The sequence below is a fragment of the Larimichthys crocea genome, chromosome VII (assembly GCF_000972845.2).
Source record: "Larimichthys crocea isolate SSNF chromosome VII, L_crocea_2.0, whole genome shotgun sequence".
NCBI lineage: Eukaryota > Metazoa > Chordata > Actinopteri > Sciaenidae > Larimichthys > Larimichthys crocea.
In genome coordinates, this window is record NC_040017.1 from 7,310,962 (window position 1) to 7,327,380 (window position 16,419).

Below are 16,419 nucleotides of genomic sequence, written 5' to 3' on the forward strand. Positions count from 1 at the left end.
CGCTTTGGACCATTTTTTAAACTCATGGCTCTGACAACGTTACAGCAATGCAAAGCTAAATCTGTACTCTTTTAAAGGCCAGTGTGTAAAATTTACAGGGCTTTATTTACAGGATATGGCAGAAATGAAAAATATTATACATAACTATGTTTTCGATAGAGTATAATCACCTCAAAATAAAAACTGCAACTACATGGCTGGATGCCACTAAGCCCTACACACTGATCTTTTAACTCTCTGATATTTTGTCAAAAATTGTTATTTATTCTTATATCACATATTTAGATCACAATTTCTATCACATCTATTACACAGCTCATGGACAACAAAGATTGTCCATCGTGAGTCTGACAATGTTGTAGGTGTGCAATGCATTTGGGAAATGTATTAAATTACATTTGCAAAATGTTCAAGTATACTGTTAAAAACTGTGGAAACAAGCTGTACATTGACATAGTGTCACCTTTAAAGTATAGCAAACCTGTTAGAGTCATGTTTCTGGTAAATTCACTCCTTTAGCTAACATTTTGCTACTGAGGAAAATATCTGTATCTTTAGTTGCTAATTGTTCCACTGGGTTCAATAGCCACAATCTGTGTCTGTAGGTAACACACTGTACAATGTAGTTTTTTTCTTCTTCTGAAAACTAAACTATGAGAACAGTAAGACTAAACCAAAACAGTGAAGTCGTGGGCTATCGAACCAAAACATTGTGCTGAAAGACACTAGGCCATATAAAGATCCAAAGAGCTGAGAGAAACTGCGGAGTTGGGCATTTTCTGTTGGTTACGAGTTACTGTACCTCTTTCACATGCAAGTAGCAATGTAATCTATTGTTTATAAAAAACAAAAATATTGATTTTAGCTCATGATTGTAAAAACAGCCCAATTCAGGAACATAACAATACAGCAGTGGCTCTGGATGCAGAGGAATTGTAGGTTGGAGGTGCACAGAGCCAGGGAAACTAAAGTTGCATACACCTTGTCAAACACAGGTGAAATGAACGTCATTATTTATTGCTGAATGGCATCGCAGTCATTATTGAAATCAAGCCTCCGGTGCTTTTTCTGATATGAAAACTTTTTTTGTTTCCAAAAATAGCAATAACGGATAAACGTTGTAACCTAAAGTGCCACTGAACAATTTGGTCCAGGAGGGCACATTAGTCAAAAAGTGTAATGGAGCGTGTCAGTGAATTCCACATCAAGAGGTCACATGAGCTCAGCTCAAGCAGGGACAGCAAAAGCCTTCTGCCTGGGACAGACGCGCCCCCCTCAGGTGAAATCCCTACACTCATAAACCACTGTACTACATATTGCCTTCCTTTTTTCTTTCTTTGACCTCAGCCATGTTATGTACATCATGTAAGTGAATTTATTTATTAACTCTTTAATTTGCTTTTCTTATTATTTATCATTTCTATTGAGATATTTGATCTTGCATGAATCACTTTGTTAGCTTAAACTGCAAATAGACATACCCAGACTTGTAACGAAATCTCTCTCTAGCACACCCACCAGGCACACAACTTGTGTTTACATCCCCAAACCTCAGTTTTTTCTTTGAGGGTCCTGAAAACTCTTTAACAATTCAAAAACATACTTTGCATTATCAGCCTGATACTTTATGACCTTTTTTTCAAATTTTATGAGATTTGTTTATAAGCTTGACTTTAAGCAAAAAGAAGAAGACAGAAGAAAGGTGCATTATCTCGTTCTCCAACACCCAAGCTATAAAACACAGTTAAATACAATGACATTTTATCTTATTTTATCTGCTTTATTTGTCTTGCAGCATTGCAAATTCGAAATAAGTCTATTTGGATTTGTTAGTGCAGTTTTAAAGGTTTGTTCAGAAGAGTTGTAGCAAGGGAATTTGACCTCTCATGGCCCAAAATGACCCCATAATGTTACTTCTACTACTGTTGCAATTGTTTTTACAGCAGCGAAATCTCTAGGACCAAGCAATGATTTTCCTGATAGGAAAAGCGCAAACCCCACAGCAATCTTAAATGATTTGGATATTTTCAAGACTTATTAGCAAGACATGACTTGCCAATGACAGTAAAATTAATACTGGAACATATTCACCACCATATAAAAAAATCTCAGACAGACTACACCTTATTTTCACCATTATTCAGTAACTAAAACCCCGGGGCACAGTGCACATCACTTTTATCTGTTTTGAAGATGATACACCCGATACGCCCTGGCCTCAATCTAACAGATAAGACTGTGTGAAGAACCAGGACAGATGACTTGGGACTTCATTTCAAGCAGGTGGCCATCAACAAAGCACAAACAATGCACTAATCCTGAGAGCCAGCTTTAAAATGTAAGTGTCAACAGAGGAAACACCCTGTTATCTAATAGGACTAGAGGAACAACAAGGCGATTACCACCGGTGTGACTTACAAACAATCAGTAGACGAAGATGAATGACAACATGAACAGTTGTACCACAGCAGCACTCATGATAGCCATTAAGCTTTGAGGTCAATAACACACTAAGAAAACCTATGACTTTTTTATTACATAACATTACTTATATATTTAAAACAATCTTAGTTCACTATCTTAGTTTAGCATGTTTGCACCCTAGCATTTGCTAATTAGCCTCACTTCTATTTGCGCTGACAAAATCCCTTGCTGCAACCATTTGCACTACAAACCACCATGATAAAAGATATGTCTCTTACACTTAATTTGCATCTACAGGTTTATAGATTGCTTAGCATTTCAATAGCTCCTTAGTTGAGTTTTAGCAAGAGCTGTTTCACATATAAAACCGTGTTATGATATTACGCCACTGTGGTTAAGATTTAGGTAGGTTTAGGCATAAAGCATCTTGGTTAGGATATAATCATGAATGACTTAGTGTTAGCGTAGGGGAGACATTATCTATAGACAATGTTAACCTCTATAGATGAAGTGAAACCGAGCAATGAGCAATGTAAACAAATTAAGCATTAAGTTATTGCTCGGCTAGTAATTTCATTGCAATGTCATTAGTTTTGTTGGTATTGAAAGTATTGGCCAAATTAAGGGGGAACATGTATGTCTGTATCGAATTCCATGGCATGTCAACCTGGTATCACCTGAGGGAGAGGTCTCACCTTCTGGGGAACATGAAATGTAATGGCAATCCATTTAATAGTTGTTAAGTTATTTCAGTGTGGACCAAAGTAGTGGGTCAACTGATTGACCAACTTTGCCCTCCCTAACGCCAAAGCTAGTATGGCTAATAATGTGTTACTGTACACAAAATTAAATGTTTGATAACAAATAAAAATCAAGAGTGTCTTCAGTGATCATGGTCTAATTTTCCATCCATTGAGTTCTCATTTTCTTTGCTGAAGCAATAACTTCACTTGTTTAATCAGAAAAAGAGCTCTTATTACCAACTTTCTCCGAAATAATAGCCCAAAGGCCAACATTGCTCAGCTAATGCAGGATTGCATAACAATGGAAGACCCACTGGGCAAAATTTCAAAATTAGCATTAAGGTGGCTGCCAGTATCTTCGTCTGTCTTTCTGAAATTGACTCTCTTTGAATTTGTCATTAATAAACAAGATGAAATATGACAAGATCACTTTTTTATTGAATAAATATTGGCCCACAGAACAAGATCATTTCATTCACATGAATATGGAGTCCAATTTATCCAAGTAACGATCACATATCTCAACCTACAAGAAAACAAAATCAATACACATGGGTTTCAGACAATACTGAAACCCACGTTTAACTGATGGGAATGCATTTATGGGAACACAAGGTATCACTTCCCTCTTCTTTCTATCTCAGCATGAGAACCAGATGATGCTGTATATTGTTCTCTGATCTAAGCCTTTATCAATGAAATGATAACACTTTCCTATCAGCTTCTTTTGTCATCTCATCTGTAGCTTATTATATACTCACAGACTGACGATACTGTCCATATCAAGCTTTCTGAGTAGTCAGTGTCCCCTAGCAACCCAACACCTTTGTCCTAATAAGGGGTATTATGGCACCAACAATATGGGGCTGAAGGGTGCAACGCTAACAATTCTTGTTCTTTCACACTAAAGGAAAGCTATCTAGTGACATTGTTTGGCTGTGAAACCTGTTTGCATGTGAGAGAGCGAGAGTGTGAGGAGGTGGAGCATCTGTCAATTACCTCCTCAAGGGGAGGGTCACATAAAGTGCATCAATAAGATGCTAAAACCATCCCCTGCTCAAAACTCTCAGTTTCACAAACTCACAAGAACTTGACATAGTCTTTCAGAACAAGGAGAGTGAGGAACAAAAAACAGTAAGTTTGATGTTTCTATCCTTACTACTACCTGTTACTTTTGGATATATTTATTGTTGTATATTAATTACTTATTTTAGTCAATGATCTAAGCCTGCATTTAAAGATTTCTGACCCCTAAGAGGTAGGGAGAGTCAAAATACAAATAAAAAATATGACTTGGAAAATGTTGAGGCTAGCCTGATAGTATGCAAATGCCTATTATTGCAGCAGAACCAGCAGAACACAGAACAACATGAGCATCCCTCTGTGACTTGTGTCTCTGTCCCTTTGATAATTGTAAGCTGCTCTGAATATGTGGCAGTTTTTAGCTGCTTTCTTTGAAAGCTGCTAGTTTTTTGTGCTCTGTCGTTCGATGTGTCGGGCAGACAGCTTAACCCTAGCCCTGTTTGACTAATTCAGAGCAGATTTGATCAAAAGTTGTCTAGACATGAATATTAAACCATTTTGTAGACGTCTATGTTACATAAACCATTGTTCCATCAGCATTACGCATTGAAAACAAAGAACATGGTCGCCCTCAATTATTTGAATATTGGGCAGTTATGAATGGCACTAACACTCAACAACCTTACATGGTATTTGTAACATTTAGAATCCGATCAGAAGCACTTGAGTCAATATAAATATCATCAATAACACTTAGTACAGACTTAAATACATAATCAGATTCAGAAAACTGCATAGGATTCAAATGTTATTGTCACATTTAGCCGCTATTTTATATTTTTAACTCTATGACAATACTTAATGCTGTTTTATTGTGTTTTATTTGTGTGTTTTTTTTTTTTTCAGATGATTGTATTACCAGTTTTGTTCCTGCTGGGGTCGCTGTTCCTCTGCCGTCCTGTGGAGGCCTCGTCCCAGTCGGGCACCATCCAGAAGCTGAAAGATGCTGCACGTAAGCCAAACATCAGTATATGCATATACTTGTATATTTTTTTCATGGTTCATTTTAAGCAGCTTAACACCCCCCACCCCTTCTCTCACTTGTTGTTCTCTCTCTCTCTCTCTCTCCTTCTAACCATCCCTCCATCCTATACCAGTCAGTGCGGGATCTCTAAGCTGTAAATGGGATTGCAACTGTACTTACAATCGCCAGCGTAGCTGCTGCTGTGCAGCCGATGACATGTACAAACTTGAAGAGACAACCTTCCTAAAGCTAGTTAATGTGTGGGGACAAATCAAAGAGCTGAACGCCGATGTAGAGGAATGCACAAGTAAGCACATTTACAGAGATAAATAACAGATTTAGACCAACATATATACACTTTCAAAACATTCTTCAAAAGTCTGTTGTGGACCTTTGAGAGCTTTGTTAGTGTACTGTGAAATAAATTTCCCTCTCATATTCTCAGAAGACGTCAAGATTGCCTTCAGTGCCACAATAGACCCAAGTATAGCTGTCTCAATGCCTGGAACTTCTGAGCGTTGCTTTGGTCCTTTCAACACTAACGTGCCTATCCCCTACTCCATCGTCTCTCTTAACAGTGGTTCTGGATTTAACCCTACTATGGGTAGGAAACACACGCACACATGCACTCACAGAAGGAGTTAAATGAGTTATAAATGCTTTACCCACCATTTTAAATAAAAGCCTCATGTATGATACACCTCTGCAGTTCTGCTAACTCTTCACCTCCCTTACAGGTATTTTCACGGCCCCTCGTGCTGGAGTCTATCTCTTTTCCTTCACAGCCTACTCATATGTGGAAAGGGGGGAGCGCCTCTACCATAAAGTAAACAAACCAGATGGACTTAACAAACACCTAATTTCAGAACACATATCGCTGGGTTACCCGCATGGCAATGGCAAGTAATTTGTCTGTTCATTTTGTGTTTTGTTGTATCTGTAGGTTCAGCTGATGAAGAATGGGGCTAAGGTGGTCAGCGTGTGGGAGAACAACCGAGAAGATGGTGAAGACAGTGCCACTCAGGTAAGAGGAGAAAAGAACCTGATTGTTTAACATTGCACAAATGGTCGCTAAAAATCAAATCTAGCCATCAAAGATTGCAAATTGGATATATTTTGACATGATTTCAGGAAACATGACACTGTTTGCTGTGTATACCTTTAGGTTGTGATTCTGGAGATGAACAGAGGGGATCAGGTCTATGTGGAGCTGACGTCTGGGAGGAAGCTCTGTAACTCCCTGCAGTACAATATTTTTACTGGTTACATGGTGTACCCCAGTCACGATATGTAACGCACCAGCTGGAAATCCAGACAACTTAAACTTTCTGATTCCTTATATAAATCCATTTATCTTCACTCAACTGAGATTCTGATTCATGAAAACAAACTAGTGTTTTCTGTCACATGTTGAACCCCCCTCCCCCCCCACACTGAGAAGTAGGTTTGTGACCTATCGTGGAATAAGCCCCATAGTTTGAAAACCCCTGCAGTAGAAGTGGTACCCACATAGAGTGGCGCATGTGTATGCAGGCATTTATAATCAAACACAAAGAATATTATTACTCATATTTTTGTCTGTTTGGAAATGTTTGCATTATTAAAAAGACTTAACCACACATGTGAATAAATTACCATTTCTACAATAACTGTGTCTGTGGACAGAGGACGTATGATATTGTGTTGATTTGCACATAAAGATCTTTTATGACAGGTGATGTTCCTTTATTTTTAAATCCGGTATGTAATATAACTTGACACATACAAACACACACACACATAGACCATGAATGGAAATAGGTAGCAGAGGCTTTGGTATCATTCAGGAATGATAACAGTAGGTCATAATACTGCCGCTGCTAACATTTGGCCTATGACAGCATTGTATAATAAACAAGTGCCTTTCATGGAAGCTCACCATGCACAGCAAGAATAATTCCTACAGTTTAATAAACACATGACGTAGGAGCAGCTTACACACGTACAGCACACATTTTCACACACACATATGTAAACAGGCGCACACACATTATGAAGTTCAGACATAGCAGTCATTCCCATAGGAAGCATCAATGAGGTAGCAGGAAGTGCTCTGTTGTTTTTACACTTTGGGTTTTGTGTGTATTAAAGGTCCAGCGTGTAAGATTTAGGGGGCTGTTATAGAATAGAAGACAAGTCAAAGGACCACCAAAGACATTACAGTTCATCCTGAAGGGGACATAAATGTCTGTACAAAACGTCATGGCAATCTATCCAAAAGTTGGAACCAGTGATAGGCTAAAATATCAGTACTTCAATGTGAGAAAAAAAAATCCCATATTGCAAAGTCTTGTATTCACGATTTTATTGAAGTACAAGCACAACATCCTGACTATAATATTAACTACTTCATATAATGTAGCTTAACTGTTCAGTATATACATTGTAGTTAAAAATAAAGGCCAACTAAATGTAGTAGTAAGTAGTAAGAGTATGTGTTTCTTTCCACGACTTGAATTTTATACAGTGTCATTATAAATGTATTGAGAGTGAAAAGAACACATAATGCAAATGCTCAATGTTGTGTTTAACACTGAGCATTTTATACTATTACCATGTGTAGAAACATGCTGCAGCTTCAGAAGCGGTGCCGATTCAAAATATAATTCTAAATGAATACAACAATGTATTGCAAGTGAAACAAAAAAGAAAAGAAAAAACATGCTGTAGAAAGCCAAATATGTTCTATACAGAACCAATACAGAAACAATGCAAAGCAAATGCAATAGAGTAATGCTCCAATCAGTAATACAGAAGCTTTCAGCCTGTTACACCAGCTGTGTATGTTCACTGTCTAAGTTAGGGTGTGGTCAACACTAGCATGACTAGTACTGAATCTGTGAGCTTTTCTTCTATCAACCCAGTGGTGACTTCTGTGGCTGTGAAGTGAAGCCAATATGGATGTATGTTAAAATGTCCAACTTCACAGCAGAAATAAACATGTTTACAGCCTGGTACAAAAACAGTTTTGGTCTCTATAGCTAATTTCCCCGTTCTGTACTGTACTGAGTTTTTTTTTTTTTTTTTTTTTAACTCACCTGTTCAAATTATATTAAGGCTTAAAGTTGTGCATAATAGAGAGTACGGAATTTTTGATTAACAGATGACAGGTGGGGGCTGTTACAGGTTGCTTGTTTGAGCACCCAGGTGTCATTCAGCCCACCTCAGGTCCAACAATTCACGTCCTTGCCCGTATTTAGATTTGAGTAGGGCCCAGTCGACTAGGCTGCCAAGATGACGACAGCCAGAGCCACCACACTCTGAACAGAAAATGGCTCCTCAGCAACCAAGACCCAGACCATGATACTAATGTTACCTAATGTTAACCAAGTGGTGCATTGGACGAGAGGTGGGGTACATCCTGGACAGGTCGCCAGTTCATCACAGGGCTGAAACAACCATTCACATTCATATTCACACCTACAGACTTTCAAACTTTCTTTATGTTGCAAATTAGTTGTAGGCTATAGACAGAAAATAACTTGCATATAATAGTGTGTATTATACTCTCACACTTTTTTCTTTGTGTGATTTGTTTTGATTTAGACATTTTAAATCTTCCCACAGTCAACTATTAAAGAAAAATAAATCACACACCCAATAAACAAATGAGAGTGTGTCCACTGTTCATATTACAGCTGATCCAATTTAATGAGAAAATGAAATGAAGGGTGGTCACATATGAGTGTGCTCTTACTCCAGACTTTCCAATGAGGGGGTAAACGTTTAACACCTCGTATATTCAGACAGGAGCGCTGTGCCAAAAAGTGTCTGTAATGGAAAGGGAGTGATGGGACGTCATGAGTGGTGGTGATGGGGTACACTTGAAAACACAAATACACACACACACACACACACGCTACTGAAGAAGACCCGGGACTTACATGGAGTTCTCTGCCTAAATGATGATGATTCTGTTACTCCTCTCTCCTCTCCTCTCCTCTCCTCTCCTCTCCTCTCCTTTGTCCTAGATCCTCTTTTCCTTCTTCCTTGTTTCCCTTATCCTTTCCTTTTCTAATTCCTCTCTTCCTTCAACCTCTCCTCTCCTCCTTCTTGCTTTCTGCCTTCATCCTCTCCTCTTCTTCCTCACTTCCTACATCCTCTCTTCTCCTTCTTCCTTGCTTCCTTTATCTTTTTCTCCCTAAGTCCTCTCTTCCTTCATCCCCTCCTCTTCTCCTTCTTCCTTTCCTTTCCTTTCCTTCCTTTCCTTTGCTTTCACTCTTCCTCTCTTCTCCATCTTCCTCACTTCCCTCATCCTCTTCTTCCTCTCTTCTCCATCTTCCTCACTTCCCTCATCCTCTCCTTAATTCCTCTCTTTTTCACCCAGTCATCTTTCTCACCTCCTCTTCTTCATCTTCTCCTCACCCCCTTCTTCTTCTCTTCTCTCCTAACCTTCTCCTCTCATGCATCCTTGTCCCTCTTTTTGTCCATCTGTTCTTCCCTGTTGCACAAAACCACTATAACACTTTTTTTTCCCACACCTAGTCTCACTGTACCTCCACCCCTCCCTCTCCCCTTTCCATCAGCCCCCACCCTCTCCCTCTGCATGTTGCTGCCACTTTGAACGGGAAGGGATGTGGTGAAACTATTTGGAGAATTCCTGCTGACCAGACCAACGCTGCCTAGCTCCCCCCCCCTCTCTCTCTCTCCTGCACATGGAACAGCTCTACCCAAATAAGGCTGGGCTTTTTAAACTAGACGCACAGGCAGAGGAGAGGGAGCTGCTGAAAGGCCAGTGCCCTTTTAAGGATGAAGTTTCCTTTTTTCCTGCTCCTGGTTCTCTCCCTCCTATTTCTATATCATGCACCCTCCTCCCTCCTCCCTCCTCCCTCTCTCTCTCTCTCTCTCTCTCTCTCTCTCTCTCTCTCTCGGTAGACTAGTGAAGTCATCTTGTCTCATCAAGATGCTCCTTTTAAGCCGGCATTTTTAAGAGGGAGGTCCCTGCGAAGCATATACAAACACACAGCCAAGCATCCACACTCACCCCACACGCTGCACTAGTAGCCAGCAGAGAACTGACCTATTCCTTCACACAGTGAGTATACTTTTCTTTTATTCCTCCAGATATGAGAAACCCCCTGAACTGGGTTTGGGATATTTAATAAAATAATGTGGCTTGATGGCTTGTCGAGAGGCCATGCACTTTATACATCAGTTAGAAGTTCTGAGGCCTTTGCAGCTACTTAGAAACAATGCTATGTGTCGATCATCTCTGGTGTATCTCTAGCAAAAATTGTAGTCATTCAAAGGTTCAAGGAGAGGTCTGTATATGGATACACTGTGACATGCGTTTGCACTTGACTACAAGTTTGTTTCCTATGTTTCCTAAAAGTTTTGTTTGAGTCAGTCCTGTGTGGATGCTTATGTCTATAAGAATACTGTTAGTACACTTGTGATCACTCTTCCGTGTTATAATAATCCTCCTTTAAAAGCTGCTGTTTTGATATAGAGTCTGGCTGAACACCAGGCGTCTGCTGTGACAGTGAGGGTGATTGTGGTGATTCCCACAATCACCTAATTGTAACAGAGGATTAGCTCATTCCAAAGAGACTCACTGTTTATCTTTCGTATGATTCAAATGTTATTTGAGGGTCAACAGTTTTTTTTCCATGTAAAGCCAAACGACAGAGAAACAGATGAGGTGAGTCAGGCAGTGTTGCATATCTCTGTCAGTATACATACCGTACTTTTATTTGCAAAGTAAATGATCCACTGCCTTACATGGGCACTGGAAGGGCTTGCCACAGATCCTAGTGAGGACAGAGACGCAGATAGGCAGATGAGTTCTCTCCACACATTTATGAACAGGCGTGTTTCATAACAAATTTTGTGACGTTTACACTGAAGAGCCAAAGTGAATAATTAAAGATAGCAGCACACCCAGTGACTCTCGTGAAACCAGGCCAGCAGTAACAGAAAGGAAGTACCAGTGGGTGCAGCTGCAACAGTGGACAGATAACACTATCTCCACTGCCAATCCTGTGGCAGCACATAAACACAGCACAGCGCAGTAGTGTACAAAGCCAGGAACTAACCACCTCTGTCACAGTGCAATGAGCTGAATCAGAAAGCACACTCTACACTTCAGAAATACATCAGCTCACACACACACAGTAGCTATACAGTTTGTCAGAATAAAAAGAACCATGCAGAGTCCTGACAGCGGTTTCAGGTCTAAGGTAAATAACAGATTCCTGTGCAGCTGGCACAAGCCAGAGTGGTGTAACAAAAGAGCTCCGAGTCTGAGGATGTAGTTAACCCACAACGACTCCACTGACATTAACGTAATCAACCTCAACCTTGACCAAACGGACTGCGAACTGAACAAGTACCCGGCGGCTTATTCATACCAAATCATTATAAGGTGGTTAGCTGGTTAACTGTAGAGGAGGTGAGGCCGCATGACGGCATGTCCTCAGGCTACCACAGCCCTCACACTGGTTTCCGGTTCTGGCATTAGAAGGATTTACCATGGTAATATAGAAACAGAGCAGGGAAAACACTGCTGAGAGATGGATGGATGGAGGTGATGAAGTCATGATTGTGGGATATAGCTCTTTTGAAAGACGGGATTTCAGACTTTCTTTTTCTTGAAATCTATAGTTATATCCTGTTTTTTTTAAAAACTTGATATATTCCCTTTTGCGTTGTAGTATTTTCTATTTTTTATTGTCATATTCACTTCCACTCATTGTATCTTAAAGCCATTTCTTGGAAACATTTGATGTCGCACATGGTAATACTCTGGGCTGCATGGTAACTAATTAAATGCAATTGGGATCACATGCAATCAGATTACAAATAACTAGAATCAGAGCAGATTATATTTCTTAAATGTATGTATTTAGATTAGAGTACTTCATTACATTTTTGGTAATTAAATCCACATTACTAATTATAACCAGTTGTAATGAGTCAAAACTACTAATGGCAGTACTAGCACATGTAGAAGCACTAGTAGTAACATCAGACTAGTAATTATTATAGATTTTATGCATTGATAGTAATTGTAGCAAATTCTTATACAGCAACAAAAGTCAGTAGCAGTAACGGTACTGACATACTACCATATAACAGTAGTACTTGTACTAGCAGCAACAGTAAACTTTTAACAGTTGTAGGAGGAATGACTGTAACTGTTTAATTCAGCATCCCTTGCTTGATACTATAATTGACAGCTCTAGGGTGTTTTTAAAAAATTATATTTCAAGTAAGTTCAGCCTTAAATATTTAAAGAGAAGCAGCCAGACAGCACAGAAGCTTGTTTAATAAATAGTCCTGAGTTATTGGACCTGGACCGGGTCCCATGCTAACAGCAAGTCCCACGCTACACATAATACCAGAAATAGAGGCCAGGCCCTGATGGACTTATTCAACCTCCAAATATATTAAGTGATGTTTGTACATGTATGGTTGTCATGCAATGCACAAATACAGACTGATGCAGGACTTTTGGGAGAGATTGTGCCTCTTCTCTTCTCTTCTCTTCTCTTCTCTTCTCTTCTCTTCTCTTCTTGAGAAGGCATCGAGTGCACAATGTGGTGAACATAACTTCTATTTTTTCCCCTACAAAGAGTACAGTGTGTGTGATTGGCAATTGTGGTCCATAGAGTATAGTTCATGAAAGCTAAGAAGTAGAGGCCAATGGAAAGAAAAAAGACAAGGTAACAGCATTCCAGACAAGCATTGCTCTGTAATACTGATTATATAATGATGCATATCAGTGGGAATAACAAGGGGTTACGAGTGTGTGTGCGCCAGAGAAGAGAGAAAGGCAGACAGAGATAAAATATAGTATTTGGACCTATGCTTGTATGTAAGTGAGCGTGTTGCCCAGCATGTGTGTTTGGTTTCTTGCGGTGTGGATGAGCACCACAGGGAATGCAAAGAATATTAAATCAGGTTGATGGTAACACTCTGCGGGCACTCCGGGCAGGAATCCATTAATGCTGTTGGCACACAGACTCTAATAGCCAGATGTGCACTAGATTAATTTGCAGTGGTGGAACAAGTATATAAATGTTTTATTTAGCATTAACACAAGGCAAAAATACTCCTGTTACTTGCTTACTAGTAAAAGTAACTGCATTAAAGGAAATGTTCCTTTTAATTTTTATTTTAATCATTATAATAACCATGTGATGTAATGTGAAAGTGGTTGATCCTAGTGATAATTATCACCCTCAGTTCTATGGCACATTTCGACCTCTTTTCCGCTCAACTTTGTTACTTTGGTTCATTCTCAACACTTAAATCAGAAAAAAGAAAGATAGCAGAACTCTGGTTGCTCTTCTCTCAGCTCGTATATTATATTATGATTAATATAGTGCAATCAGATTTACTTGAAAAGTAAAAAGTCATACATCAGTTCAGTCTTGGCCCATCTTGACATTCTCTAGGATGAATACTACAGCCAACTGGACCGGTCCAGTGTCCAATGGAAAAACACTACAAACACTCAACAATACACAAAAGAGTTGTGTATTGTTCATAAACAGAAGTTTATTGTTGACCTTGGTGACAACATTCCCTGTCCTGTGCTAGAGCTGAACCTCCTCCTGTCTACTTCTGGGTTTTTGTCCTTTAACATTTTAACTTTGAACCTCCCCAGGAACAGGAAGTTGAAGTGACCTGACATCAAGATGGCAGCAAAGGTTGGATGGTGCAGACAGCACTTTTATATGGGTTTTGCACTTGGCTGTTGGCCCAAAGGCAATACAGATGCAAAAGGCAAAAGGCAAAAAAAAGTGCTGGCAATTCTAAATGTGTTGACAGAGATCGGAAAGGAAGAGAGAGTGTATATGAATATATGTGTGCGTTTGGCTGATATAGAGCTCCCATTGTAGACCACTTTGCCTCGGCCACTGGTGCCGATAGGGCTCAATGGTGTGCATTAGGAGACACAACGCTGTTCATGCCGCTGTTCTGGGACGAGCACTTGAATTAAGTGCTGAGCATTTACGCTTATATACACGCTTTTGACCTGCATGTCCTCCATGTTTGTTTTGGTGTATATTCTGTACAGTATATATATATACATATATATATATTGGAAGAAATATCTGTATGTGTGTATATTAAGTAAATATCCCTTCCTTTAGATTATTCATACATCCATGCATGTTTGCATACAGGCTTTATCCAAATACTGCCACATTGTGATGTGAGTGTTATAGACATTTTTTTTAACGTCTAAAACAACTGTTTTGGAATAAAAGGTGGTAATATTGGGATTTTAAGACACAAAAAACAGGAAGCTTATGAAATCCATATGTTGTCATGAATGTACACCCTGCTGTAAATTGTTGAGATGGGATGAAGGATCATACTGGTGAAAATCCAAGATTTCATATTTTCCCCAAGAGATTGTTTTTCATTTACCTAACTGCATCACTCTTTGTCTTTCTCCCCACACTGCCTCAATCATCCACCACCCTCCCCTGTATTGTCTCCATCTCCTACTCCATCTTTTCCACCTTCCTTCATTTCACTCTCACCTCTCAGGGAGTTGGCATGGCTAACAAAGGTCCAGCCTACGGCTTGAGTCGGCAGGTTCAGGATAAGATCGATAGCAAGTATGATCCTGAGTTGGAGCAGATCTTGGTGGAGTGGATCAACCGTCAGTGTGGCTCCGGTGTGGGAAAGCCAGAACCAGGCAAACTGGGATTCCAGGCCTGGCTGAAAGACGGACGTGTGAGTAAAGCGTGTCAGTTTGATTACTTGTTTTTTCCAGATGTTATACTGTCCTAAGATTAATGACGTCGTTCCATTTTTCCCTTCTATACCTCCTCCTCTACCATCTGTCACTCCATCTTGTCTTCCCAGATTCTGAGCGAACTGATTAACAGTCTGTTTTCTGGAGACAAACCCGTAAAGAAGGTCGCCAGCCCATCCATGGCCTTCAAACAGATGGAGCAGATCTCCCAATTTCTTAGCGCTGCCGAGAAGTATGGGGTCACCAAGACTGACATGTTCCAGACTGTGGACCTTTGGGAAGGTCAGTGGGATTTTGTGGTCTTCATTCTTTGATTCCTGTAAACATTTATTGATAGAAGACAAGACTCAGCTTGGGTTTAAGCACTTTTAAGTATAACTTTGGATATGAGGGTGCTCTGGTACGGAAACATCTTGATGTTGGGGTTATTTAATGCTAGCTGTATGTGTGCTTGGGGACAGGTAAGGACCTGGCAGCGGTGCAGAGGACCCTGTCAGCTCTGGGCAGCTTGGCTGTCACAAAGGACGAAGGCACATACAATGGAGACCCTAACTGGTTCTTCAAGTGAGTCTGATACATAAAATGTAAACTGCTTTTTCTGACACTCCAATTAGGAGGTTAGTCTTATTCATTTTGTTAAATTTTCAATGATGTTTTACAGGAAATCACAGGAGAACAAGCGTGAGTTCAGCGACGACCAGCTGAAGGCGGGTAAAAATGTGATTGGCCTACAGATGGGGTCCAATAAGGGAGCCAGTCAGGAGGGCATGAGCTATGGAAGAGCCCGACAGATCCTGTAAAATCAGTCCCTTACACCTTCTTAGAGCCTGTAAGCATCTAACCGGTCCACTGCAACCCCCCTTTCATCATAAAACCTTTTCTGCTTCAGAGTTTAGTTACTTTCCAACAAGTAGCCCCTATTTCCTTGGACTAAACCTTTTATGTAGATGCTTCCACTGGTGACTATCGCAGAGCTCACCATGCTTAATCCTTTCTACTGCAGTTAGGACCAGTACAACTGAATGTTTGTAGTCTTAAGTGGAAACAGTAACCATGAAAATGACCATATGCCAAAGTCAAGCTGTTCCTTCCTTCTACAAGATTTAAGAAACGGCAGTTATTACAAATAACTGACCAATATGCATCTACCATTTTCCACAATGCTACACCTGCTGTATCAGCGCCAATATTTTTGTACATTGTCTTATTAAATAATGACTTTAAAATACACGTCTGAATTGACTTTGTGATTCTGGGTATCTCAGTTTGATCATTCTGGGAAATTTGGGAATTGGGAAAAAAACTCCCCATACACTGTATTGTTCCTTTACCACCTATATTTCAATGGATATACACACTTTTTAGTCTATCTATTGCAGCTTTCATTGGAGGTGTTCTTTCAATGTACATATGGGCATGTTACCTGAGTTTTAATTTTAAAAAGGCAAATC

General features: G+C 39.8%; 2 protein-coding genes across 3 annotated transcripts; both read left to right on the top strand.

The window, feature by feature from the left end:
* The first annotated feature begins 4,229 nt into the window (after positions 1 to 4,229).
* cbln18 (cerebellin 18) lies at positions 4,230 to 7,881 on the top strand. Its single transcript, XM_010745242.3, has 7 exons — positions 4,230 to 4,301; positions 5,097 to 5,202; positions 5,348 to 5,521; positions 5,660 to 5,818; positions 5,952 to 6,040; positions 6,158 to 6,238; positions 6,380 to 7,881. Exons 2-7 carry the CDS (start codon positions 5,097 to 5,099, stop codon positions 6,506 to 6,508), a joined length of 738 nt encoding a protein of 245 aa, XP_010743544.3. The 5' UTR covers positions 4,230 to 4,301; the 3' UTR covers positions 6,509 to 7,881.
* Positions 7,882 to 10,134: 2,253 nt separating this feature from the next.
* tagln (transgelin) lies at positions 10,135 to 16,190 on the top strand. Of its 2 annotated transcripts, XM_010745243.3 has the most exons (6): positions 10,135 to 10,288; positions 13,865 to 13,907; positions 14,758 to 14,946; positions 15,079 to 15,250; positions 15,430 to 15,532; positions 15,630 to 16,190. In XM_010745243.3, exons 2-6 carry the CDS (start codon positions 13,896 to 13,898, stop codon positions 15,766 to 15,768), a joined length of 615 nt encoding a protein of 204 aa, XP_010743545.1. In that variant the 5' UTR covers positions 10,135 to 10,288; positions 13,865 to 13,895; the 3' UTR covers positions 15,769 to 16,190. The 2 variants fall into 2 exon arrangements, with proteins under 2 accessions (XP_010743545.1, XP_010743546.1); XM_010745244.3 differs by lacking the exon at positions 13,865 to 13,907 and having other exon boundaries at positions 10,138 to 10,288.
* The last annotated feature ends 229 nt before the right edge of the window (positions 16,191 to 16,419 follow it).

Coding starts and splice junctions, on each gene's coding strand:
- cbln18 (XM_010745242.3), top strand. CDS start 5,097: ATGATTGTATTACCAGTTTTGTTCCTGCTGGGGTCGCTGTTCCTCTGC. Junction 5,203..5,347: donor GAAGCTGAAAGATGCTGCAC/GTAAGCCAAACA, acceptor ATCCTATACCAG/TCAGTGCGGGATCTCTAAGC. Junction 6,239..6,379: donor GTGAAGACAGTGCCACTCAG/GTAAGAGGAGAA, acceptor GTATACCTTTAG/GTTGTGATTCTGGAGATGAA.
- tagln (XM_010745243.3), top strand. Junction 14,947..15,078: donor CCTGGCTGAAAGACGGACGT/GTGAGTAAAGCG, acceptor TTGTCTTCCCAG/ATTCTGAGCGAACTGATTAA. Junction 15,251..15,429: donor GACTGTGGACCTTTGGGAAG/GTCAGTGGGATT, acceptor GCTTGGGGACAG/GTAAGGACCTGGCAGCGGTG.